Source organism: Athene noctua, chromosome 9 (genome assembly GCF_965140245.1).
Source record: "Athene noctua chromosome 9, bAthNoc1.hap1.1, whole genome shotgun sequence".
NCBI lineage: Eukaryota > Metazoa > Chordata > Aves > Strigiformes > Strigidae > Athene > Athene noctua.
In genome coordinates, this window is record NC_134045.1 from 26,099,965 (window position 1) to 26,126,572 (window position 26,608).

Consider the following 26,608-nt stretch of genomic DNA (forward strand, 5'->3'; position numbering starts at 1 on the left):
TGCTCCACACCCTGCGAGGTGAGAGGCCACCTCCGAGCGTACTCACATCCCGCTGAGCAGGAAAGGCGGAAGGAAGAAAGAAGGAAGGAAGAAATTTTTTTATGACGAGGGTGGTGAAACACTGGAACAGGCTGCCCAGAGAGGTGGGGGATGCCCCAACTCTGGAAACATTCAAGGCCAAGTTGGACGGGGCTCTAGGCAACCTGAGGTAGTTGAAGATGTCCCTGCCGATGGCAGGGGGGGTGGGACTGGATGATCTTTAAGGTCTCTTCCAACCCAAACCGTTCTGCGATTCTGTGACTCTATGAGCAATCACCGAGCAAACCTCTGCTGGAGGAAAGCAGCAGAGAACCGCGCGGTTCTCGGGTCATCCTTCTCCCTGATCGTTATTCATCCATCCCAGCCTCGTCACGCTCGTGGCACTGGGGCTCTGGCACCGTCAGGTCGTGTTCTCTCTGCCCAGGAGGCAGCGAGCGGCTTCGGAGGCCTGAGGAAGGGGTCGGGGGGGTTGGGAGGGTGATGGAGTTGCCCGGGCGCTGCCCGTTCGCCTGCCTGTTCTCCTGCCGCGCAGGGCGGGCAGGGCGCGCTCTCCGGGGGAATCTGGCAGTACGGCGGTGTGCGAGCGGGAGGGGTATGATCAGAAAGCAGACTTCTCCCCGAGGGAAGGCCGGCCTCCATTCACATTTGCCCATACATCCAGAAAATTAGAATCTGGTGTATTCAGGGAGATTTATTTTCAATTACAGGTTAAGGCTGAGACATGAAATAGCACCGGGTTTGAAAGTAGCGCATAAATCCTGCAACAAATCCATGTATCTCAGCTCCATATAATAAGATTTTATTGATTGCTATATTGTATCTGTCAGAATAAAACTCTCTTAATGCATGCATCAGGATGGAGAAGATAGAAAGCTTGTTGGTAGTAGAATCTGATTCAAGAATCAATGCACTTTGATTAATAATGTCGTTAAGAAAGTAAGAGTTATTTAACTTGTTTGATGCACATTTCAAAATGATGACTCATATCTTTTAAGTTTCTTTCTTTAAGGTGCATTTAAAAAAACAACCCTGTAGCTGTTTTTCACATCGCTAAGTCCTGCTTTATCACTGATTTTTGCTAGATCCTTTCACACAGCTCACACCACACCCCCCTTCCCAGGCTCCCGTTAACAATAATTCCTGTGGCCCGAAAGACTTCCCATGTGCTGTTGTTGAAGGCTTTAGAATAAAAGGAGAACAGGGTGGACCTGTTATCTCTTTATTCCTTCTGGATGTTCTGCAGAGAAAGAGGGAGCTTCAGGGGAAAAAAAAAAAAAAAAAAAAAGTAGGTAATCTGGAATAAGACATCAGCAGGAGAAATGAGAAGCACCCACCGGTTCTGGCAGGCTCTGAGGCTGCCAGGCTCGGGCAGTCGGCAGCGTGCTGGGCACGTCTGTGCCTCCTGAACATGCTGTTCTCTCTGCTCCGGCCTTGCCACTCTGATCTCAGCACTAGGGACAAGTCTTGGCTTAGCTGGGAGCGTCCTACTCGGTGCTGCTGCTCCCAGCTTGCTCCAGAAACGGGACCTGTTCTCGCTGCAGCTGTGAAAGTCAAGGCAAGAAGCCCAGTGACTCTCAGGCTGGTTTCTGGGACCTCCTGGTGTCCGTCTGTCCCTTCAGACTGAGCTCTCCCGTCCGGAGCTGGGCAGCACTGCTGGCCCCAGCTCCAGGTCCTTGTCCTTCCCAGCCCTGGCTCTTCGGAGATTTCCACCCCACCGCTTCTGATGGAAAAGGCAAAGCTGCCTGCAGTTTTCCAGCACAGAGAAGTCTGGGTTTTGTAGGAGACATCCTGGGCAGGTTGTCCTTGACCATTGCTCCTCTTGGGCTGGTCTCCAAGGAGAAGGGGGGGGGGGGCAGCAGGTGACGCACACCCCGACCCTCCGGCGTCGGCTTTTTCCCTGGCGTTTGCCTGTCCCCAGAGACAGGCAGGTGTTTCCCTACCAGGGGAGTTGCTTACATTCATGGGTGTAGCACTGACACCTGAAACAGAAAATACTTCAGCCTGATCAAGGCAGATTATAAATAGAAATGCATCTAATTAGCATCCTAATCTGCAGGTTTTCTGTTTGTTTGCAGTGTCTTTCCTAGTCACAAATCCAGTTAATGCAAATTCTATTTTTAAAGAAATGATTCCTTAATTATAATGTGTTGCAGATGATGTGACTTACCGGTTTGGTAAGCCCACCGGAGGAAGCGTTGCCTCCCCCAAGGCTGGGCTGAAGGAGCCTCTTTGAGTCTGTCACAGCTTAAACTCATCAGGCAGGATGGCAGCACTCACTTGCTCCCTTTGCTAGTGGGACTTGGACCCAGAGTCCCACAAATGAAAGGATGTGAAAAGACCCCCCAAAAAATGCCAAGCATGGCCCCAAGACAGCTCCATGTGCTGCTTGAGGAAGGATATCCCCCTGGATCTGCCTGGGACAGGCACGGAGGCTGCAGGCACAGACCGGGCAGCCTCCCTGGTGAAGCTGGACCAGCCGTGTGCTGGGCTCCCGTTTCCACCCCGCCCTCATTTCAGAGGTCTTTCTGGGAGTGAAAACATAAAGGTGGCCTGATGTCTGGTGTATGAGCCGTGTGTAAAGGTTCCTTTATCATCTCAAAATGTTCCTTGTACTCACACACTTGTAATGCTGTGAGAGAGAAATCACTTTTTCTGCTTCCTGCCTCAGTATTTATTCTTTCTCCTTGAGGGGACAATATTGCCAGGTTTGCCTGATGGCTGGAAGTCTTGGGGTCATCAGGACACAGCAAAATGAAACTCTCTGTTTCCCTGACTGCTCGGGAGACTGATGTTTTCAGCAGTTCAGAGAGTGACTTGGGATTTTTGTAGCTGTAAATGAGAGCAGCTTTTGGCACAGATTTTGTTTACTCTCTACAAAGCTCTGCTCTAGTTGTATCAAACATCTTGGATGCCAACCCTTTACTTGTTTGAGAACCTCTGCTACACAGAGTCCAATTTTCAGAGGCGTGGAGCAATTGCACCCCAGCTGAGAGTCAGTGGGAACAGCAGGCACCCACATCTCCAGAATCCAGGCTGTTCCCTCTCGATCTCTGTTTGCCTTTACCCTCCAAGCCATGCTACGGCAGCGCTGGAGGGTTCAGGCTCTGACCGCCGGGAGTGACCCTTCCCTTCCCATCCCAGGGGTAGTGCAGGGTGTCCCGGCCGCAGCCCCACCTGGGTTATGTTGTAGAGATGTCAAGCTGAGCTCTGTGAGCCTGTCAGGAGATCTAGCAGGAGAATTGCCAGCGGGTTAAGAGACAAGTGCAGGATTGAGCTCAGGATGTGGTAAAGAAATGGGCTGAACCATCGTCTTTCTCATGGCACTTGGCAGAGCCCGCTGGATCATTGGCAAGGCTTTCTTTCAAGTGGCTACTTGCTGCTGTATAAATAGCATGTCTCCTCCAGTGCAAAATTTAAAACCCCAGAGGGGAAGGTCAGTATCAAATCAGGTGAGTGAGCTCCCTGAGCCGTCGTGTGGAGGACAGGACCCCGTGGATTGTCTTGAGTACAGCTGGAACGGGGCCCCAGGGATTCTCTCTGGTCTGCGCACTGGGAACTGTTGTGTCCTCCCTGTCCCTGATTGCCCCGTGACCACGGGGAAGCCTCTTCAGCAGGCAGGATAAATGCTGCAGAGAGTTGTCTCACACTGACCGAGGAGGTGGATTCACTGTACCCCGGCAGAGAGCATCAGGGTAGGAAAGATAACGGTCTAAAACTGAATGTTGAAGCGATCACTCAAAATCCAAACAACATTGAGCTTTGTGGATGCCAGACTGGCAACTCGCTGCTCCAGGCGAGAGCTGTGATCTGTGTACAGACTGTTTGTGCTTCACTCTTCGGTTCCTTGCCAAGCCAAGCCTGCTGCTGCCTGGCCTTACCGTGTTCAAGCTACCAGCCCTTGGGATGGAGGTCTCGCTCTGGCAGCAATCTGGCAGGGTTAAACCTGCTCACTCGGAGCTTCTGTAGGAGCTTCACCTTGTAGAGGCTGGGAGGAGTCGGTTTAGAGAGCTGGAGCTGATCGGCGGGGCTGCTCGAGCAGTTGTGCCGCGGGTTTTGCGTTTGATGGTCCTGTGGGTCCGTCTCCAGCTGCTGCACGTGCTCGTCGTGTCTCGGTGGGGTTCTTGGCGTGGCACCTCGCACCAGGAGCTTCCTCTAAAGCAGCCCGTGGGGGGCAAAGGCTGTTTCGCTGGCCGTGGGGATGCCTCTTCCTCAGGCTTGGGTGGTGATGGGTGTTATCTTCAGCCCTGACGCCTGCCTCTCGCCAGGGAAATCCAGCTCAAGAGAAGATTTGATGCAACTAGACCTTCCTTCCACCTTTGGCCATCTATCATTTTTCTGCCTTATTTTGTGTCCTCAGCTCTCCCTTCCTCCTCACTTGCCGGGTTTCCCGTTGCTTGAGGCACTCTGCTGGTGCCCACACAATCTGTTTAGCCTGCTGAACACTTTTTGCTGTTTGATTTACATAACCCAGCACAGCCGTAAGTGGAGCAGGGTCAGGGAATTGCACAAATTGATTTCCCGCTCGTAGGACGAGCCGGGAAGCCAGCGGCCTGATTTCCTTCCTTCGCAGCAGAGGAAAGCGAGGGATCACTTCTAGCAGGCGTGATCCAAGAGCAAGCGCCGTGAAGTGGAGAGGCTTTTGTTGGGTATTTTGTTGGGCTGGTAATAGTGCTTGACGAAGAGCTGAACGTCTCTGGCTTTGAGAGGCTCTTTACTTTCAACAAGAGTCGTCCCTCTGGGTTTCGCTCAAGACAACTGAGAACATATTTACTTACGGCTAATGGTATTATGCTGTAAGCAAAAGTATAGGCTTCTGTATATTTAAGCAAACAATTTAAGGCAGATATCTTTCCTCATATCCCACCGCTGCCTTTCTTAGTAAACATCCTCCCATCGTTATCTCTGCTTTATTTAATAATTCGTCTCACCAGAGACTGGGACAGGTCACTGCACTGGAAAGAAGAGGTAGTACACTCTTTAGCTAAGGTGTAATTGATCCCTCAGCTGTTGTACAGAGGGCAGAAGCCAAAGCAGAGGGGTGTAGTCTAATGTTTTTATTATTACAATTATTATTTTTAGCCGTGCACGCACGGTTCCTACACTCTTCAAAGTTTTGCCAGCTGAGTGGCAGCTGCGTTCAGCTGGGCTGCCACACCTTGGAGCATTTACTTATTTATTAGTCTTTGAGTTTTCTTTTTCATCTTGTTGTCTGCAGGGATTTCTATAAATATTTAAATGCTAATGTGAAGAAAAGCGTTTTTCATTTTTACTTACCCATTTTCTTTTCTGGCTTGTCCTCTGGGCAAACCCATCTGCAGTAATTCTGGCTGTAGGCAGCGGGGGGGCTCCCTCCGCCCAGCCTACTTGTGTCATATCAGTCACCCATGAGTTCCTGCTAATGATGAGTGAACCTACAAAGTCTTGGCCGCCTGGCTTGCAGAAACGTTCAAAGGCTCGTCTGGTTTATCTGCTATTTTCCATTAGAGGAGTGTGGCACCCTTAGAGCAGGGGGTGCAGCCTCCCAGGGCTGGGGGGGCTTCATCTGCTGCTCGTCCTTCAGGTCTGTGGCACGCTGAAGACTTGGAGAGGCTCCTGGTCATGCTGAGCTACATACCCAAGGATGAGGGACAGCACCTCTGCCAAGGGCAGGCAGGATGCAGGATGCTGCCAGGCTCTGCCAAGGTCTGATTCGGTGTTAATCTGTTTGGTGCTGTCCTCTCCAGGCTGAAAGCTGGTGCCCGGGACTCCGCTGGCAGATGTCATGTGAGGGGGTCTGACGCCAACCCCGGCCAAGGCTGGAGCAGGGACCATATGCAGCAATCCCCGAGGCCCTGAAACAAAGGCACGGAGACGGGCTTTTGTATTTGCTAGCCAAAACCTGCTGGCCGTGTGGGCATGCTGGGAAGCCCGTCTTGCGGCGGGTGGGAGAGCGTTGGGGGTTTGCAGGGGGTGCAGTGGATGATGCTTTCCAGGCTCCCCTAATGTCTCAGCAGATGAAGCTGAAGCTGCTGGCTCTGCTTATCTGTGGGTTTTAGAGAGCTGCCAGCCTTGAACCAGCCCTTCGTGGTCACCTGGAATCCCCCCGTGTCTGTGGAGGAACATGAAACGGTGCCAAGGCACCAACCATGCCAAACCACCAGACGCGTGTACGTTCTGCGCCCGGCTCCTGCCTGTCCCACTCAGCGTGGGCATGAGAAAGCACAGAAAGGCTCCTGCCGGTGGGTCGTTTGGCCTTGACTTTGTGTGCAAAACCCAAGGCTTTGGTACGCGACCTCAAACGTCCACCACAGCTTCACTGGCGCAGTCCCACGGCCAGGGCTGCAGCCTGTTTTCATGCCAATTGGACCGAAAATAACTCACATCTTCCCTGTCCTGTAATTCCCTGCACTTTTTTCTCTTTGGAACATCAGTTCTTTAAAACCAGAGTGACCAGAAGATGCACCCTTGGGGTGAATCTTGCACGAGGGCCCGGTGAGGCAGGACTACGTGACAGGAGGTTGATTCCCCCGGCCAAAATTCCTCCTTCTCTCCCGCGCTGGGCTGAGCGCTCGGTTCCAGCCGCGTGGCCCAGGAGAAACGGCCTTTGGCAGCAGAGGCAGGTCAGTGTGGGGCAGCACGGGGTCAGCGGGCATCACCCCGGCTTCTCACCCTGCTGCCTCAAGGGCGCAGTAAGCTCGAGGAACCTTTTAAAATGACAGGTGTGAGGGGAAGGCATCCCCGATTTATCAGCCGAGACAAGGGGTAGCTGCACTCCTGGTCTGTCCAGCAGCAGGTCCCTGAGCCCCCCAGTCCCCAGCTGGAAGCAGAGTGGGGGAAAGCACAGCCAAGGATTACTGCCTTGAAATCAGACTTGTCTTATCTGCAGCTTTCACGTCCCGGGTACCTGGGGATGCTGCCAGTGTTCCCAGCACCTCTCCATCTCCCGCTCCACACAGCGTGAGGAGGAGTGCCTTATTAGCACAGCTCTTTGTGAGATGCCCTTGAGTGGGGTTTGTGGTTTTTTTTTTTTTCCAGGTGTAAATGCCAGGGGAGGCTGTACCAGTGCTTCACATTCTTTCATCTCGGCAGGGTTTTGCCCTTTCTCCCAGCGTGGCTCTGACAGCAGGCTCAGCGCTGCTGCCTGTGGAATACAAACAAACTTCCCCTTTGCAGAGCATGACAGGAATTCATTCCAGACTGGTTTGTTGAAGGTTTTTTTTTTCCTACTTTTCTTTTTCCCTTATGCTGGATGCTCCAGGGGTCTCTGGAGAAGTTTTGAGAGTGGGGATCAGTTGCTTAACCCCCTCTCTCCCGAGAGCAGGCAGCTCGCAGCAGACCCGACAGCTCTTGCAGATGGGGAGGACTGCAAAGCAGCTTGAAGCTGCGATGCAATTCCCATCCCCTGACCGAGCCAGGGGAGAGGAACCGACACATTGAGACGTTTGCATCCCTCCATCTCTTTGTAGCAGCCATCAGGGCAGTCGGAGGGTCTGTTCCCTGCTTGCTGAGCACACAGCGCCTGCCATTAGTGCTAATGGGAGTTAGGCACGCGCTCGGAGAGGCAAGGATGCCCCTGAGCTACAAATCTACTTGGCAATTTTATTATGTAAATAAATGGTGTGTGCACATACACCTGCTGCTGCTGCTGCTCGTGGTGATGTTCGTGGCAAGATACGTAAACAAACAGCGATTCCGTTCTAATAGATTTATTTCCTTTCTCGTGAGCCATTAAATTACCTCCAGATTTCACGCAGGTAGAAATCTGTAACAGCGTCAAAATCTTGCTCTGCCTCGGCGGACGGTGGCCCGCAAAGCGTGACAGACACCTATTACTCTCAGATATTGTTCTGGGGGGAGGCGTGGGAGCAACCGGTATCATCCTCGTTATGTCAGTGTCTCTGGGTGTCCCTCCCAGGCCCCCACCACCGCTGGGCAGTTTGCAGTGAAGGTAAAACAAACCTCCCCGTGCTGGGCTGAGCTCGGTGGCTGGAGAGCAGGGGTCCCCCTCCCAGACCCTCCGTCTGACCGGACGGTGAAGGTCTCCCCGCTTCCAGGGGGGTTGAGGCAGAGCTTGCTCTGGCCCTTGAGGAGGCTCTGGGCTGGGGTTTACTCTAGGAGCCCCCTCAGCACCCCTACAGCAGCACCGGGGCTCACCAGGCTTTCCAACACCGGCACCGGTCGGTGGGGCCCGCGAGGAGAGCAGCCCGCTCCTCCCCAGATGACCTGCCTCCGTATCTGAGGGCTGCGGCTGCCCAGCCGCGCTCCTCTTCCACTCCCTGGCTCCGCTGGAGGGTTTTGGCAGCAAGATGGGGAGCAGGTAGGTCAGGCTGCTGCCAGCGAGAGCGTGGAGGGGCTGTGCCGTGCCGGCCGAGAGCTGCTGCCCGTGGCTCTGCGGGCTGGGCTGGGTCACTGGGAAGGGCGTTTGCACAGCACCCAGGCAGCACCCGAGCAAACAGGAGCCCTGGAACTTACTGGGGAGGGGAGATGGATGAGATTTCCTCATGAATAATTGGTGCATTATTAATATGCATGTGTTTTTTTGAAGAAGTTTCAAACTCTCCCCCGCAGGAGCCTTTGATGCTTTATTAATGACTGCGGCGCACACCAAACCCTCGGTACACCGCGGGGCCCCGGAGCAGCCCCATGCCCCTGCAGAAGCGGCCCCTTTAGTTTTGGGCATTGTCTTTTGTGAGCCCAGGGAAGGCATTTTGCTGGTCCAAGCGACCGGGTGAGTGTAGATGGACTCGAGTAGCCCCACAGAGCCGCTGAGGCAGGCTCCGGCAGCAGGCCAGAGCTCGGCAGGTCTCGCCATCACGGTCTGCGCAGGGTGGAAAAGGTGTGTGAAAAGCAGGAGTTCAACATTTCAGCTTTACGCCCTGGATCAGAACTAACAGGAACTTTCTCAGGTCCCCTTGTAACTCAGAAGAGGATCCAAGACCCTGCAGAAGGGATGAGATCGGGGTTGGCTCTGGGTAACGTTGATGCCCGGGGTTGTCCTGCCCGGCGGAAGCGCGCGGGGCCGAGGGGGGAGCAGAGGGGCACTGGAGCAGGGCTGGGAGAGGCCCCTGGTTTCCGAGCCCGTCCGTGCTGAAGTGCTGGGGTGGGTGTGGGATGAGTGGGGAGGGGTGACAAGCCTGCGGCAGCCTGGGCAGGTGACCTGCGTGAGCTGGGACACGTGCTGCTGCGCAACCGGCCTCTGCGAAGGAGGCAAAATCCAGAATTTCAGAACTGCTAATTACTGTTAATGAGCTACAATTTGTGCTCGTAACCTCTGTTCTTAGCCAAGATGGCTGACAGCAGCGACAAACGTTATTCATTTCCATGCAATAAATCAAGCTAAAGTTGCTTCTGTTACTTAGCCTATCATTTAGCATTTCATTAAATAGATATGTACACATACATCATCGTTGCCGAGGCTGTGTCAATCCCTTCAGGAGCAGGGCTGCCTCCAATCAATCCCGGCAGCTCCGTGCGTTGTGGAGAGGCTCCGGGTTACCGTGTGCCAGGTTAGCATCTTGCAGAGCATCCATCAGGACTCGGTAACTCATCAGTTCTTGGGGTTGCACGGCCGGTATTCAGCCGGAGAGTTACCACAGCAGTGGTGCTGGTGCTCCTGAAGGTGTGGCCTGGGGAGACGAGGTCTCCCTTGGGCGCATGAGGTCAGATTCCTGAGCTGGGGGCTGACCTACAGGGTGCCTCTTGGAGGAAGATGCTTCTGCTGGGCTGGTGCTGGGCTTTCCATCAGCTCCGGCATGGGAAGAGCAGCAGCTGAGGAGCTGAGGGTGCCAAGATCACCCTTACTTAATCTTTGCACCTCTGATGGAGGGGAGGTAACGGCAGCTTGGGGGAGCGTTGTAAGGTCGTGAGGGTGAAGCACACGATGGGACGTGGCGGTGGAGGTCGCTCTGGTTGCGCTGCTGCTGGAGAACTGTTCATTTTCATGGTGGGCAGAAGGAGAAAGCGTGGCATTAAAATGAGCCTGGAGCTACAAGGAGTAGCAAAATCCTCACGCTACAGTATTTGTGGGCACACCAGCTCCCATAGCCCCGAGGAACCTCTGCACCAGGGTGGGACAGCAGCTCCTGCTCTGCTGCAGCCACAGCAGCTCTGGGCTCTGCTCCCTGTGCTGATGAGCGGGGGGTGCTGAGGACAGGGGCCCCCATCCTGCTTTGGGCTCCAGCCTGGGCCCCACTTTGCCACAGCACCTTCTTACCACGGCAGCGGTCCCCCGGCACGCTCAGGGGAGGGCTCTGCCTCTTGCTGCTCCAGGGCACTCTGGCCCAAGGGGCTAGCGGGAGCTGCCCCAGTTTGCCCGTGCGGCACCACGCGTTTGGTGCCCTCCCGCTCCCGGCACTCCATAAATAAATTCCCCTAGTCCATCCTAGCTCACTGTATCAATCTTGTTTAATAGACTGGAAAGCTTATTGCATGGCGGCAGGTCGCAAGGAGTGTCGAGGTGATGGATTGCGCCTTCCCGGAGTCGGGCGTCGTTGATATATAATGAAATATTTATGATTTATTCCAGCTAATAAACTGGAGTGAAGTGTGTGATGTATGTGAGCAGATGGGGGATCTATTGATGCAGTTTTCATTGTGTGGGGGGAGGGAAAGGTTTGTGTCCGTTACAGAGACGTATCGCTCAGGCTCCCATCCCTCTGCCCATCAAGGTGGGCACTTGGCCGCAGAAAGATTATCTAATCCCCCCAGATGGCTTTTAGCACTTGCCTTCGAATCATTTGTCCACCCCACATCTCATGTGGCTTTTCCCAAGCACGGGAGCCTCTGGCAGCGGGAGAAAAAACATTTTTTTGAGCACTGGGCTTGGTGTTGGGAGCCAGGTGGGGAGCTTGTGCCCAGAGGGATGGGAAGTGCCGCTGCCATGCCACGCTCTGCGGCTTCCCGCTCCCACTGTGTCTGTGTTACCTCCAAAAATATCATTTCCATGGGTTTAGGAGACCAGTGAGACGCTGAACCGCCCTGGAAAGAGCAGGGAAACTTGAAACTGGTGAAGAGGGGCACTCGTCCATGGGAGGCGTGATGGGCACGTGGAGCTGGTTGCTGCAGGAGGCTGAAAGCTTGGTGCTCGGAGCAGGAAGGAGCATTTCTGTGTGTAGTAGCCCAGGATGAACCTAATCTGCAGGCATGAGAAGCTGTACCCAAAGGTGGGAGGACGTGCCTGCCAGCTGTGGCCCCACAACTGCCTTTGAGTGGGCAGGGTGGCCACCACAAGCCATGGCTGGGCCCCTGTGTGCCCCCTATGTGCTAGCCCGGGGACTGAGGCTCCCTCCCACAAAGCCCTGTGCAGGAAAAGGGGGCTTGAGCCCCCCTTGGTTTTTGCTCTGCTCTCTGCACCGGTGAGAGTATCAGGTTCAGGGCTCAGGCTCTTCACTGCCTGCCCAGAATGGACCAATCCCTCCTGGAAAAATAAATCATCGTCTTAATCACCGATGTGTGTCTCTTTGCCAGAGACTGAGCTCTGCCTCAGCCTGGGATGGACCAGGAACATCAACAGCCATTTTAGGGAAGCGGGAGACAGGGAAGAGTTAATCCCAGGGTAGAGCAGAGAGTGATGCACAGCCTCCTGCCCGCTGCTCTGCGGTGTGAGCAGCCATCGAGGCCCTTCGCATCCCGCTGCTGTCCTGCCAGCTGTTCCCGTTTCTGCCTAATTAGCCTCCGGATCGGCGTGCTTGGAGATCCTCGGCTGAAAGACACCAGAGAAGGGCAAAGACTGATTATTCCGACTGCTTCCCGGGGGTCTGCCAGCTGGGAGCTCACCGGTCCCCCCGACACGCTCCTCTGGTGAGAGCAGCAGTTCTCCAGGTACAGGCAGTGCAGAGGAATGCAGGAGGGCGAGCGCCTCGATCGGTCTCATCGCTGGAAATGAGGGATTGGCTGCCCGGGGAGCAGCTGCCAGCAGGGGATTCTCCTGAAATTTGGGGGAAAAACAGGAAAAAAAAAAGAAGCTTCAAAGACCCCCACAAGAGCAGATGTTGTGCCTGTCGGTGGGACCAGCGCTGCCTTGGGGTTGTTTTCCCTCTGGGCACAGCTGGAGCAGCCAGTCATTTCCGCAGCCAAAACATCCTCTTGGTCAATAGTTGGTTCAAATGTTTCCTCATGACACCTTTGCTATAGAAACGTCGCCGTGTTGGCCAGGAACAAGCTGACCCGTGGGTGAGGGTGTTGGCACAGGAGCTCCGGGGCAGGTTTGCTCTTGGCCAACACGTCGTGGGAAAGCAGCTCGGGCACCGTGTTACTCCCTGGGAGATCTCCCCGCTCTGCGAAGGAGGGGCACAAACTAAGGGCCGGAGTGGCAGAGTCACAAGAGCCCTTTCATCTTTGCAACAAGTATTTTGCAACTTGAAGGACCTCCTTGTAGAAATCTCCGGGGTTTGAGTTTGGAAGGAGGGTCTCCATCACAGCTTAACTACTTTCTAGAGTTTGTTTGGGTAAGGCACACACCTACAGCCCAGCGACCACTGCCAAGTGAGGATCTATAGACAACCCTTCCCTATAAATAGATCTTACCCAAAAGCCTCATTTTTAAAATAAAAGTAGCCTAGAAATGGGCTTTCACTCAGCGCCTGGTGATGTGGTTCATGCCAGCGTGTGGCCTCCATGGTTGGCATTGCTGTGGTGCCCACTGAGTCTGCAGGCTGATGGAGATGTCCACAGTTTGCTTTAAGGTATATGAAAAAAATTTTTTAATATAAAATCATATATATTTTTATATAAAAACACATATTTATATATAAAACATAAATCTTCTTATATTAAAACATATATATGTATTTTATATAAAAGCCAGGCCAGACTGGATGGGGCTCTGAGCAACCTGAGCTAGTAGAAGGTGTCTCTGCCCATGTCAGGGGGCTTGGAACTAAATGTTCTTTAAGGTCCCTTCCAACCCAACCCATTCTATGATTTTTCTGTATGTATTTATATAGATATGTAATCGTCTGAAACTCCAGCAAAGTGCAGCCCACCCGGCACAGCCTGTTCAGTATGCAGCTCAGCAGAGCCTTTAACATTTCGCAGAACAGATGCCCACTGAGCATCTTGAAACACATCCAAAGGTAGCGGTGACGGCTGCTGTCAGGGAAACAATAATCCCATGGCCTCGCCAGCATCAGCTGCGCCGCAGCACCGGGGCCGAGCCACGTGCGACGGAGGCTTCTGCCGCTGCCTGCTTTGTCTGATGAAAGGAGCCCGGTTGGAGGTGGCCCGGGCAAGCAGAGGCGGAGATGTGGTGTCACAGACCGTAATCTTCTCATCAGCCAAAATCCCCTTCCCCACGCAGCTGGCTGCGAGGAAGGAAATACTGTTTCTGGCTCCGTGCTGCGAGAAGCATCTGAGCACGGGCAGGGCTGCCCCGACCCTGCTGCTGGGCCGGTTCCCGTGCTGGAGGGAGGGACAGGCTTTGGGAGCGAGGATGGAGAGGTGATGGGGTGCTCGGGGGGAGGTCACCGTTCCCGAGGGTGTCTCACTGCTCATGTCAGTCCTCCTGAAAGCAGAGTGGGACGGGGCAGCTCCGGAGGCAGAAGGGGCACGAGGCCGAAGGATGAGTGTATCTGCAGGCTGACTGGGCTCGCAACAGCCCTGGGGCTCCTGGCCAGGCTGGACACGTGGGAGCCCTGCTCCGAGGGAGGCTCGCCAGGAGAGGCAAGGTGGCCAGGCGGTAGCAAGGGCACACGAAGAGCTGGTGATTCCGGAGCAGGTGCTTCACAGCATCCTCCTGCCCCTGCGCTGAGGCACTGGGGGCTCCGGGGAGCCACGGCCATGGCCAGCTTCAAAGGAGCATCACCAGAAACGTGGTTTGGAAGGCGGTGGCGTCTCATGGGGGGAGAACTGCATTCCCCACTCAGAAATGCCCCCCCCCCATTGCCTCTGTTGCCCCTGCCCGCCGGGGAGGGGGTACCCACGCTGGCAAAGCGCTCAGAGGCTGCTGGGCGAGGGATGGGGGGGCTGGGTGGGCTCGTGCACAGGGACCCGCGTTGGAAGCCCCGGGGAGACGGGCACAACCCTTGCCACGGGCCCTCGGGGCAGTGCCAGGTTTGGAAATGACGCTCTTAACTCTGTTTAAAGGCAGCATGCGGGGAAGAGTCATTAAGCAAACGACAGCAGCCTTTTAACTAGTCTCAGTGGCCCAGGAAATCCCCGCTGGCCTGGGAGGCAGCGAGCGCGTTGCTGCGCTGGATGTGCCGGCGCAGACGCCGTCTTGATGTGCTCGGCTGGTAGCAGATGGCGCGGGGCAGAGGGTAATGTGCCTGTCCTCGGCGGCCCGCGGTCCCCCGGAGCCAGCTCTGTCCTGTCAGCGCGGGAAGTGACAGCGAGACCCTGCTGCTCGGCTTGCGGGAGAGAGGAGACAGAAAGGAAGAGACGGGGGGAAATTGCAGAGCTCGTCCCAGAAGCTGACGATGATCACAATAATAATGTGACCCACCCGCCACGTCTGATCCGCGTGAGAGGCAGCGACGGCGTCCGTGGGGAGCGTGGGGGTGGAAGGTGAGCGGCGAGGAGGGGGCCTCCCCTGCCTCTTCATGCCCAAGCTGGAATGACTCTTCCTCCCATCCCCGGCTGTGTGGGGAACATCTGGGAAGGCGAGGGACTGCAGAGTGCGTCTCCTTCGAAAAGCACTTTTCGCAGTTGGCAGCGGCACTTCCGTGAGCACGGGGCACGTCTCTGCAGGCAGCTGTGAGCAGATCCTGCCCGTGCTCCTGCCAGAGCTGAGGAGGCAGCGGCTGGCTGCACAGGGGTGATGGCCATGGCCATGCAGGGATGCTGGTGATGGCCACGCAGGGATGATGGCCATGGCCATGCAGGGATGCTCACACCAGGTAGCCACCAGCCAGCCTTGGTCCTGCTGCTCGCCAGCTGGGCACAGCACCCAGCCTAACGAGTCTCCTCCAGCACCCACCCTAACAAGCCTGCTCCTACACCAGGCCCCAGCGCAGCCCCCACATCGCCTCGGCAGGGCTTGTGGGGCTGGGCTGGGCCCTCCACAGGGCCCTGGGAGCTCAGGCTGGTGCCAGCTCAGGGGTTTCCTTGTGGTACAGCCATGCCCTGAAATCCCGCTGCCGCGAGCAAAGCACCAGGGACTTCCCTCACTGGAAACGGGGTCTGAGGCCAGTGAGCACTGGGGCTTGTGTGTCCTGCTCCCCCCCGTGCATGGGGGATGGAGCGGGGCAGAGACGAGGCCCCGGTGACGGGCTCTGCCCTGGCAGTTTGCCTTGTGGACAGGCTCTAGAGAAATCAGCCATGGCTGACGCCTCCCTGACAGACTCAAGGGCACACGGGGATGTGAATTCAGCCCTCACTCGCTGCAAGGAGAGATAAGGGGAGCGAGTCCTCCGAGCAGGCACAGAGCCCTTCAGCTTTCACATCAGGAGACTGTGGTGCAGAGGAATCTCCTTCCCCCACCCAGGTCTGTCTCATGGACCCAGCTGTCCCTTGGACCTGGCCCTGGCACTGTTCCCCCATCACGGAGCTGGGAAAATGCAAATGTGGCAGCTTTCGTGTGCTTAAATCCCGAAGAGCAACATGGGAACTGTGTGTCATTGAACCAGGTCTGAATTCCCTCTCCTCTCCCTGTCTTCTCTGTATGAATAAGCAGCTCCTGATCTCCCTGCCGCAAGCTCGTGGTCCCCCAGTGCCACGTTTTAATTAATGTTCACTCTCCGGTCCTGTGTCAGTCACACATGCCACAGTGATACTGGGCGCAGAAGGTAGTTTATCACAGCAGTCATGAATTCCTTTCAACCCCGAGCAGCCAAACACCCCGAGAGCCCAAGTTTAAAACTCTCCCACAACTTTAAAATATTCCAGACAGCCTTCAACATCCACAAGAGTGCCAGGAGGCAGGCAGGCAAATACAGGAGCCATTAATCATTCCCCGGCTGAACTGAGCAAGATGAGCCAGCCGAGTGGGGACACGGCTCTTTCGGGGAGCAGCCCCAGTTTCAGGACTGATTGGGATATTTCCTTGCTCTGACACCGTATATCTCCGGGCATTCGCTGCCTTTGCGTGCCGGCTGTGAGCTGGAGACGGGGTTTTGTTAAGCCGTGTAGCTGGTGGACACGTCCCACGATACCTGAGCGGGGGGAAGGTGTGCCAGGAGCGCCGTGAAGTGGCACTGGGAGGGCCAGGAGGAGCACTGGGAGGGAGGGGAGCGAGGCAGAGGTGGGGTTCAGCCATGCTCACCCCCGCTGCCGGGAGTCCCCCGGGGCAGAGGGTTCCTCATCTCTGAAGGAGAGGACAGGGGTTCACACAGTCCCCGGCAGCGGGGGGGCTCTTCCCTGGGCCACCCAACAAAGTCTCCGGGTTGTGACCCGTACCAGAGCCCACGTGCTCCTTGCACTGATCTCACCCAAATTCAGCAGATCCTCCCGGCTCAGCGGGCTCCCGGCCGCGGGGATGTTGGGGTGCAGGACCCCGGCCTGTCCTCATTCCCTGGATTTTGAACGCATGCCTGGACGGGCCGGGGAGGGGGGGCAAGGCAAGCGAGCGTGGGAACTCCTGCAGCCCCAGCGGTGCTGGTTCACCCTGCGAGGTTGGAAGCTGCTTTTTCCTGCTGGCAATCTCCGTCTCATCTCCGCCTTTGAGCTTCCCAGCCGGCGGTGAAATGAGATCCGCCAGCGAAGCCGCAGCGGGGAGCGGGCCGGGTGTGTGGACACAATGGCAGCGCGTATCATTAAGGAGAGGATGGAGGCTGACGCGTGGGGGGGAGCTAAGGGCCCCCCTGGTGCTGCCATCAAGGCTCTGAAATGGAAATGCGAGGTCCCCGGCCCCCCCCTCGCCCACCGGTTGGCAAAGGCTCTATTAGCAGGATGTGAGTAATCATCTTAAGTAGCTATCAAAGTGCACCAGCTTGTTAAGCATTTAGCCAGGTTGTGCTGACATGACCTCTCTCCTCAATCTTCCCAGCCTCGGCGCGAGCGGCTAATTACTGCTTCACACCTGCCGCACACCTTCTCCCCCCGGCAGAAAGGACAGGTCGCATCCAACGTGTTGCTCAGGACAGTCTCATCCTCCCCGTGTCGTCCCTCACCTTTTTTATATCAGCAGTAGCCACGCAGGAGTCCTGGGGGGACGCCCCTTTGCAAGCTGTGGTGTTACCAGCTGCAGTTCCCCAGAGCTGGGGGGGCTGGGGGCTGCGGTTGGGGCGCACACACGCTGCTGGAGCTGCTGGGGAAGACCCACCGGGGTTTTCACAGGCACCCAGAGGTGGGTGTCTCATCGCCCGGCGGGTGGGAGGAAGCGGAGGCTGGGGACGATGCGATGGGGGCTGAGCAGCCCCGGTGATGGCAGAGGACCAGGAGGAGTCACATTCCGCCGGGATGGGGCAGCCTTTGTGATGGGTGATGGCCAGGAAGATGAGGAAGGGGCCGAGCTGGAGCCTCCTTGTCTTGTGGTCCGGGTGGAGAGCGTGCTGGGGAACCTGCAGCGATGGCTCCTGTTCTCATTGCTTCCATACTGAAGGAATTCTGGGTGCAGAGCCACCACCTTCCCTCTCCCCCCGCAGAAAAGCAGCGGCTGTCTCCCTCTGCGTGTCCCCAGGAGCAGCCTGTCGTGTTGGGGAGGCTGACACCATCTTTAAACTTCAACAGGGGAGGGTCAGACTGGACATTAGGAAAACATCTTTCAAAGAGTGGTCAGAGAGCGGAACAGGCTGCCCGGGGAGGGGGGAGTCCCCATCCCTGGGGGGGTTCCAGAGCCGTTGAGATGAGCTGTGGGGGGATGTGGGGTAGGGGAGAACTTTGTAGAGTGGGGCTGAGGGTTGGACTCGATGATCCCGAGGGGCTTTTCCAAGCAGAATGACTCTGTGATTCTGTGATTCCCGCGGCCGTTGCAGAGACGCTCGTCACCATTGCGCTGAGCTTTCCCCACGTGCCGCTTGCCCACGTGGCACGTCCATGTGGCCGGGCAGGCAGAGGAGTGGCGAGGGGACGGTGCTGATGGAGCCCGCTTTGCTTTTCAGGAGACACAGCAGCCTACAAAGACGGCGTTTACTGGATCAAGGGCCGCACCTCAGTAGACATCATCAAAAACGGGGGGTTCAAAATCAGCGCTCTGGAGGTGGAGCGTCATCTGCTCGCCCACCCGCACATCGCAGGTATGAGGCTGCTCCTCCCCGGGCCCGGGCCCAGAGGGGATGGCGTGTGGGGGCCTGGCTCTAGTGACAGCCCTGGCTCAGCGCAGACGCGGGGCTGCCCGAGGCCTCGTGCCTGGGGGCTCTTCCCAGCTTTCCCCGAGAGCAAGCTGCGTTTCAAACCTGTGAAGCCCACAGCAGCTCTTGTCTGAATTTAGAACTGAGACTAGAATTAAATCTGTCCTGCCCCTGTGCGTGACCCTGTACGAGGGGGTGGAAGCGGTGCCCCCGGCTCCACGCCCCTCTGTACATCCTACTCAATGCTCATTGCTCAAACCATGGGGCTTTCTGCCTTTTTCTGTCGTGAAAAGCTCCGTTCTTGGAAATGGTGTCAGCACGAAGGTCCTGGTGGTTTCCTGTACTAACATCCCACAGCATCCTCCTCCCCGCGCACCGCTGCTGCCGGCAGCTACCAGCGGTGCTGAAACCCTCTTCTACCCCGTCCCCAACCCCAGAAATCGCTCGGCTTTCTCCACCCGAGTGCTCTGCTCTCTCTGCAGACGTAGCTGTGATCGGGCCCCCGGACATGGTCTGGGGCCAGCGGGTCAGTGCTGTCGTGCAGCTGCGCAAGGGCGAGATGCTCTCGGTGAAGGACCTGAAGGACTGGGCCAGGTAAGATCCCGCGGGGAGGAGCACGGCAGGGCCATGTCAGAGGAGGGGTGAAGGGGTGACTGACAGCCACGTAGTGCCTCAGGCTCTGGGGATGGAGAAAAGGCCACAGCTCCAAGCAGGAGGTCACTGGGCATGTGAGATAATGGGAATAAATGGGCCTCTCGCCCCAAAAGTGCCTTTGATGAACGACCTGCACGTTGCAGCCAAGTGGCTCTTACCTCGCAGCCCCGAGCCCAGCTGCTGGCAGAAAGCACAGAGCAAGCACCAGGCCGGGGGAAGCTTCGAGTTTTCTCAGCAGCAAGAACATTTGCTCAGCTCTGCTGCAGTCGCTCCTCACTTGCCTTCCTACCCACTGGAAGCCAGCCCAGCCCAGCCCCCAGTTATCCCAGAGACCTCTCCCCTGGAGAGGGGGGGCACCAGCGCTCGTGGACTCTCCCTGGAGTCACCGCAGTACAAAGGAGCGTGGCACAGAGCAGCCACCTGCCATCCTGCGAGGCTTCGGCATTAAAACCGGCACCTTCTCCTTCCAGTCGGGCAGAGATTGGCGCACGCTGAGATTTCAGGCATCAGCCATGGGAGCCTGAGCAGGCGGGAGCCAGGAAGCAGAATCACTGGGTTTATCGCTAATATTCCATTAGCAAAATATTTAATAGCAGATTCTTTCTTTTCCTGGCAGCTCCCTCCTTCGGGCTGCGGATATTTTTGGCGAGGCTGGCGCTATTTTGTAAGCGGCAGGAGCACTTGTTTCATCAGGGGCTGCACAGCAGCCAATTAAAGATTTCCCCTGGATTTGCAAAAATCACAGTTGGGGGACTGCGATTTAGCAAATGCGAGGAAGACGCTGGCTGGCCGGCTGCTGCTCTGATTAAACAGTCACATCGTAGGGGAAGAGAAGCAAACAAAGAAACCAAACCCACACCAGGTCGCTGCTTGGGCAGAGGGGACAAGACCTTGCCAGGGTGTCCCTCCTGCTGCTGCACACACATTAACCCTCTGGCTGCTGCTGGCCTGGGACTCCTCCTCCTCCTCCTCCTAGGGCGGCTCACGGCCACCAGCAGCTTTTGCTTGATTTAACTGATGTCCTCTTGCAGGCTGAGATGTCCCTTCTCGGCCAGGCTCAGTCCCTCCTGGTCAGCACAGGCTCCTGGTGCTTCAGGGTTCTCCAGCCAGGACCCTCCCCAGCCTCAGCACGGGGGTGATGGAGAGCAGGGAAGGGAGATCTTCATCCCTAATCCTCCCGGCAGGGACATCCGTGACCCCAACAGATCCCTTCATCCACCGTCCCTGGCTGCGCTTTGTGGGTCACCCGGGTGTTGTTCTGGGGGTCTCTGGTGCAGGGCAGGGGGGGCTGCAAGCTGGGGTGTCCTCCCCCTTGTCCTCGCCGTCCCCAGCTCTGGAGCAGACACGCTGCTGTTCTGCCTGTGCAGAGCGAGGGCAGGAGCCCTTGAAAGAAAATCCCTCGGAGGGTTGGAGCCGCCCGCCCACCCGGGCTCCTCGGGGGCTGCTGCTCCCTGCCCAGGCACGGCTCCAGCTGCCTCCCCCCCTCCTCTTCCCTTCGCCCTGTCTCTCCCCTTTATTTTTTATGTCACTTACATTCGTTTGGCCCTTTTTCTCGCACTCCCTGGCAGGAGACACATGTCCCTCTTCAGAGTGATTCATTTGGCGGCTTTCGCCTCCAATCGTGCTTCCCGGCGACAGGCGCCATCCTGAGTTAGAGGCGTCCATATGGTGGGGGGTGCTGGTGGCGGGCGGGGGGAGGACGCCCGGGTGATGGTTGAAGGGCTCAGCAGACTTGGCACCTTGCATCAGAGTCAGTGCCAGGATGCTGCCGGAGCTGGGCACGGCCCCAGACTGGTGACACACAGGCAGCAGAAGGCAGGAGAACCCCCCCTCTGCTCTGCAGAGGGCACGGGGATGATGCTCCATGCTCAGACTCACTCCCGCAGCGGGAAGACACCCCTCTGTGCCCCCCCTCCATGGTCTCAGTCCTCAGGGACTGGCACCCAGGACACATACGGGTCCAGCATCCATCACGCCACTGAGCTGTTTTCCTGTGCTGGCTCTAACGGGGAGTTTCACAGAATCCCAGAATCACCTCAGTTGGAAAAGCCCTTGCAGCTCCTCCAGCCCCACCATGACCCTCCCCCTGACCGTTCCCAACTCCCCCAGATCCCTCAGCGCTGGCTCAGCCCGACTCTTCAACCCCCCCAGGGATCCCGGGGACTCCCCCCTGCCCTGGGCAGCCCATTCCAACGCCCAACAGCCCCTTCTGCACAGAAATCCTTCCTCAGAGCCAGCCTGACCCTGCCCTGGGCAGCTTGAGGCCATTCCCTCGGGGCCTGGCGCTGGGGCCTTGGCTCCAGAGACTCATCCCCCCTCTCTGCCCCCTCCTGGCAGGGAGTTGCAGAGGGCCAGGAGGTCTCCCCTCAGCCTCCTCTTCTCCAGACTGAACCCCCCCAGTTCCCCCAGCCGCTCCCCAGCAGACCTGTGCTCCAGACCCTGCCCCAGCTCCGTTGCCCTTCTCTGGCCACGCTCGAGTCATTCAATGGCCTTTTTGGGGTGAGGGGCCCAAAACTGAACCCCCTCATTGAGGGGCGGCCTCCCCAGTGCCGAGCCCAGGGCTCAGATCCCTTCCCTGTCCCTGCTGGCCACGCCAGTGCTGACACAAGCCAGGATGCCATTGGCCTTTTGGCCCCCTGGGCACACTGCTGGCTCACTATCAGTCAGTTAACCCCCCCAGCCCCTCTCTGACCGGCAGCTCTCCAGCCACCCCTCCCCAGGCCTGTAGCCCTGCTGGGGGTTGTTGTGGCCCAAGGGCAGCCCCCGGCATTTGCCCTCAGTGAAACTCCCCCAGCTGGGCTCAGTCCATCGCTCCAGCCTGGCCAGGTCTCCCTGCGGAGCCTCCCTACCCTCGAGAGATCAACACTCCCACCCAACTGCAAACTTACTGAGGGGGCACTCGATCCTCTTGTCTAGATCATCACTGATCAATGAGGCCACGTCAGGGGCTCTGCCTCCAACTCGCTGAAGGGTCTCTGTTCCCCCTCCCGAGGGGTGGGTGGGTGGTTTTTTGGGGTGTGTTGTCCTCAGGGAGTGCCCCCCACGCTGGGGCTGGACGTGGCAGGCAGAGCCAGGTCCTGGTAACAGGGTCCATCCCCAGCCCAAACCACCGCAAGCGATGACCCAGGGCCGGGGTGTGACCAGGGAGCACAGGCAGGAGCAAAACGGCCAGAGGTGAGCTACAGCACGGGGCCAAAGTCCACCCGGGAGAGGGGGGCAAGGACAGGTCCCCCCAGGACTGAGCTGCCAGACTGCAATGGGCTGCGCTCCTGCGTTGCAGGGAGACCATGGCACCCTACAGCATCCCGACCGAGCTGATCGTGGTGGAGGAGATCCCGCGCAATCAGATGGGAAAAGTCAACAAGAAGGAGCTTCTGCAGCGCTTTTACCCAGCCTAGTGCACGGCCTGGGGGTGGGACGGGGAGCCCGGCGCTGGTCGGTTCGTTGTCCCTCACAGCGGCGCTGAGGAGGGGCCAGCAGTGCTGAGCAGCGGCGGGTCCGGGCTCCCTGCGCTCTGCTCCGCGAGAGAAGCCCAATAAAAGCCGGATTCACCGCACACGGTCTCCTCGGCTGGTCCGAGCCCGAGCTGCAGGGCCACCCTCCTTGTGCACGAGCTGTTTGCAAGAGGCTCGGGGCAATCCTCAGCCTAGAAGCGAAGCGTGGGGTGAACGCAGCGGGGGTCCCAGGCCAGGACCCCCCTCCCAGAGCTGGCAGTGGGTACGTGTTGGCCAAAGTTGCTCCATTTAGCCCCCGGGTAGGTGGTGGGGGGCAGGTGAGGGGCAGAGACCACAAACACCTCCACATCCACCCGGGCTGGTCCCCGCAGTGGTTGCTCGGGGGCAGACAGGCCCCGCTGGCCCCCGGGGTGGCTCAGCCCCAGAGTGCCAACCCCCCAGAGCCACTCTGCCTGGGTGGGAAGGGCTGCCCGGGCACCCCAGCTCCCCCAGTTTGCCTTCATCTGTCTGGGGATGCTCATCCTCATTTCCGTTACAGCTCTTTCTCAAGCCCCGTGCAGCTCATCGCCAGATGAAATGACTCTTTAGCTGCAAGTCCTGTCTTCAGCCGGCTGCGGCGGTGCCTGGGAATTCTGCATCCTCTGCCCTTTCCCACAGACTCCACGACTTTCCCCGTACTTTGGTTTATAGAGAGGGGAAACCCCGGTGGATCCCCTCACTGGTGGGATCCTGCTCTCCGTGGGATGCCCCATAACCCCCCCCGTGAATCGGTACCGTCCACCCAAGCACCAACTCCCACTTCACAGCAGAAATGAAGAATAAATACAAAAATCAGAAATAAATACTGGCTGCGCTCACCAACCCAGAGCATATCCCACCCCCCCAGGCGCTCGGAGGAACGGCAGGGCCAGGCGGGAGCTGGAGATGGGCTCGGGTTTTGGCCAGGGTGGGCCCACGGGCCGGCGTGGGGTGGGGGCAGAGCGCGGGGGGGTGTTGGAGGCACCGGGGAGCAGATGCAGCAGGAATCACACTGCGTGTACCTGTGCCGACACCGGCGCCCACGTCTGAAGGTCTTCGATCGCCTGGAGGACGGGCGGCGTCCATAAACTCTACCTTTGGAAACGGGTGTTTGTCCCTCTTCGACTTTGGGCGCGACGGTGGGCGATGGGGAGGGATAGCGCCGGGGAGGCCAGGGGGGGGACAGCGTCCATGCCCCACAGCTCCCCGACCAGTGGATCCCTCCCCAGCTTGGGGACAGCACACTGGGGAGGCGGCGTGGCACTGGGGCGCCCCTCCAGTCCTGTCCGGTGCCGCGGGGTGATGGGTGGGGACCCCCAGATTTCCTCACCAGCTGACAGGGCCCTGGAAGGGTCCAGCCTTGGGGGGGTCCAGCCCTGCCCACGGCCGCAGCTCCCAGGGCAGGGGGGGCACCTGGATTTCGGTACTTCAGGCTCGGAAGGGGTTGGGTCGGGGTCCCCCAGGGAGATGCGGGGCTCAGGCAGCCACCCCTGAGCATGCCACGCACCGGGGGGTGCCCCCCTCGCCCCCTCAGCAGAGCCCAGAGCCGGCGCCTCACCCCGGTCTGCGGGAGGGACTGAGCGGATCCTTTGTTAAAACATCAACGATGCAGTAAATTTTTTAAGTTACCAAATAGATCAATATCAAATTATCATGTCTCACATTCATAACTCTTAAGCAAGCAACAATGGAGAGAGACAAGGTCACTGGAGAATAAATAGCAGCAAAAGCTCTTAATGATCTATCATTCTCGACAACCCCAGGCACCCAGCACCAGCCCGGTGACAAGATCATTAATAAAACTCTGCAGGAACGCTATCGATTGCTTTGATGGATGATCACAGGTAGCAAATACTGTAAAACACCTGGTTGTCACACACTAAAATGAGTAGTTTGACTCACACCTCGGCGCGGGGACCCGGCCGCCGGGTTTTCTCCAGGTTTTCTCCAGGAGGGTGGTCAGTGGCACAGCCCCTGCTTTGGGGGGTCCATGCTGGACCCCCACAGCTCCCACCTCCACTCCCCCACCGCTGTTCATCCCTCTTGATGGGACTTGTTAATTAAAAACCTGGTTACGGGGCCCTCGGGGTGGGACCGGAGCCGCCTGGAGCTGGCTTTTGGTGACCTGGTGCCACCATGAGACCCGCTCCGTCCCCTCACCGCCGGCTGCAGCCCCAGGACACCACCGCAGCCTGGCCCTGGGGGATGGACGGGGGTCCCCAAGGCTGTGGGCTCTGCTCCCCCCACGCTGCATACATCGGGGGCACGGGGGGGGTCTGTGTGTGTCCCCCACCACTCCAGGCGCTTCGCTTGCGAGCCACGTCTGCACTGACGGCCTGATCATATGTACACAACCATTCAATTACCCCATAATGGCTCCAGGCTATTAAGCCATCAATCTCCTTCATTAAGGCCTGCCAGGCTTGGCCTGGCAATAAAACCATTAACAAAACACCACCACCACCACCAAGTAGCATCTTTTGGCCGTAACGCCGTCCGGCAGCGTCCTCCTGCCCACATCCCAGCCCAGCCCTGCCACCTGAGCTCGGTATCACCACGCTGGGATGTCCCCAGTGAGCTGGGACCTGCCCACACCCCCGTGCCCCCTTCCCAGTGCTCCCAGCAGCTCGGGCCTGGCCTGGGCTCGGCACACTGGGACCTGCTCTCGCACTTTAGAGCTGACGTTATCTTTTATTGCCGTATAAAAGCCAAAGCTCCAGTGGCTTCGCGGCTGCTGTGCCGGCGTTTGACACCTCGCTGGTCGCTCCCGGCTGCTCGCTGTCCCCATCGCTGGGTGTGGCGGGGACAGGACACTGCCCAGACCCCCCCAGTACCTGCGCTGGGGTCACAGGTAGTCCCACTGCACCCACAGTAGGGACGTGACTGGTCCCAGCACCCGCGGTGGGGGCACAACCACCCCCCAACACCTGGAGCTCTTGCACCGGGTGGATCCGAGAGTGTCAGCGGGCAGGATGGGGACCTGCCCCTCCAGAACAGGGTGACCCCTTCTCCGACTTGGCATAGCACTGGGGGGTGTAGGACTGGGCTGGCGCCATTCGGACCCAGCACCTGTGGGGTCCCAAATCCCTGCACCCCAGTGGGAGCCCCGGTTTGCAGGGGGAGAGGGGCAGGGGGTGCAGGGGCAGGGGTTGGGGGGGGTGGGGGGGGGTCCTGTGGCCAGGGCCATGCCACGGGCACCACCAGCCACGCTGGCAGCACCGGCACTGTGAGCTGGGCCTGGCACCTTGTCAGAGCCCATCACGTCTGCCTCCCCCCGCACCCCCCCGCTGCCGTGCCGGTGGCAGGGAACATCTGCTGGGTACCCCCTGCCACGGCGCGCGAGGGCGAGGGGCAGCTGCCGGGACCCCCGGGCCAGCGCCGCCGCCGCGGCCCCTCGCTGTGACATTGATGCAGGGTGACAGGGCGAGCAGGGCGGATGGATGGGATGGGACAGTCGGACGGGATGGGACAGTCGGATGGGATGGGACAGTCGGACGGGATGGGACAGTCGGATGGGATGGGACAGATGGACGGGACGGGACAGACGGACGGCCAAGCCAGCGCCTCTGCCACGCCAGGGCCCAGTTGGTGCCGACGCTCACGGCCGGTTCCATGTCCCCTCCCACCGTCCCTGGGGACACCAACAGCCCTGTCACCACCGCTCAGCTTCTGGGGACAGACAGATGACATCCTGCATCCCACGTCCTGCGGCCCTTTGCCTCGTGCCCTACGCCCCGTCTCAGCCCCCCGCTCCAGACGATGCCCCACACCCGGGGCGGGGGCACCGGGGCCACTTACTGCCAAGAAGGGGAGCGGCGCTGGCCGGGCGGGGGGGCCCGCGGGGACATGGGGATGCCACCAGTGTCACTGACACATGGCACGTTCCCTTGCCAGGCCCAAGGTTTGGGTCTCCGGGAGGGCGAGGGGTGTCCCCGGGGGCGGCTCCCCGGCCCTGCTGCAGTCGGGACCCCCCGGCACTCGGCTTCGAGGAGCGGAGGGTGCTCCCCGCTGCGGTACCGGGGGGCACCGGGACTGACGGTGTCGGGGCCGGTGGCCGGGACGATGCTGCCACCTGGTGCCGCGGCGCCGAGGAGCCGCCGGGATCCGCAACGGGGGTCGGGGGCAGCACCGGGACCGGCAACAGGGGTGGGGGTCAGCACCGGGACCGGCAACGGGGATCGGGGGCAGTACCGGGACCGACCCCGGGGGTCGGGGGCAGCACCAGGATCGGCAACGGGGGTCGGGGGCAGCACCGGGCCCGGCCCCGGGGGTCGGGGGCAGCACCGGGCCTCCGGGAGC

General features: G+C 58.5%; 1 protein-coding gene across 3 annotated transcripts in view; it reads left to right on the forward strand.

Moving 5' to 3' along the window:
• The window catches only part of ACSF3 (acyl-CoA synthetase family member 3), a 63,536-nt gene extending 40,304 nt beyond the window's left edge, over positions 1-23,232 (forward strand). For 2 of the 3 annotated variants that reach the window (XM_074913397.1, XM_074913400.1), the window contains 3 exons: positions 17,994-18,128; positions 18,665-18,776; positions 22,117-22,392. In XM_074913397.1, coding sequence (XP_074769498.1) covers positions 17,994-18,128; positions 18,665-18,776; positions 22,117-22,234 — 365 coding nt within the window. In that variant the 3' untranslated portion in view covers positions 22,235-22,392. Of the gene's footprint in view, positions 1-17,993; positions 18,129-18,664; positions 18,777-22,116; positions 22,393-22,829 lie in introns of those variants that run through there. The other variant, XM_074913398.1, reaches the window with a different exon arrangement.
• Positions 23,233-26,608: the final 3,376 nt, after the last annotated feature.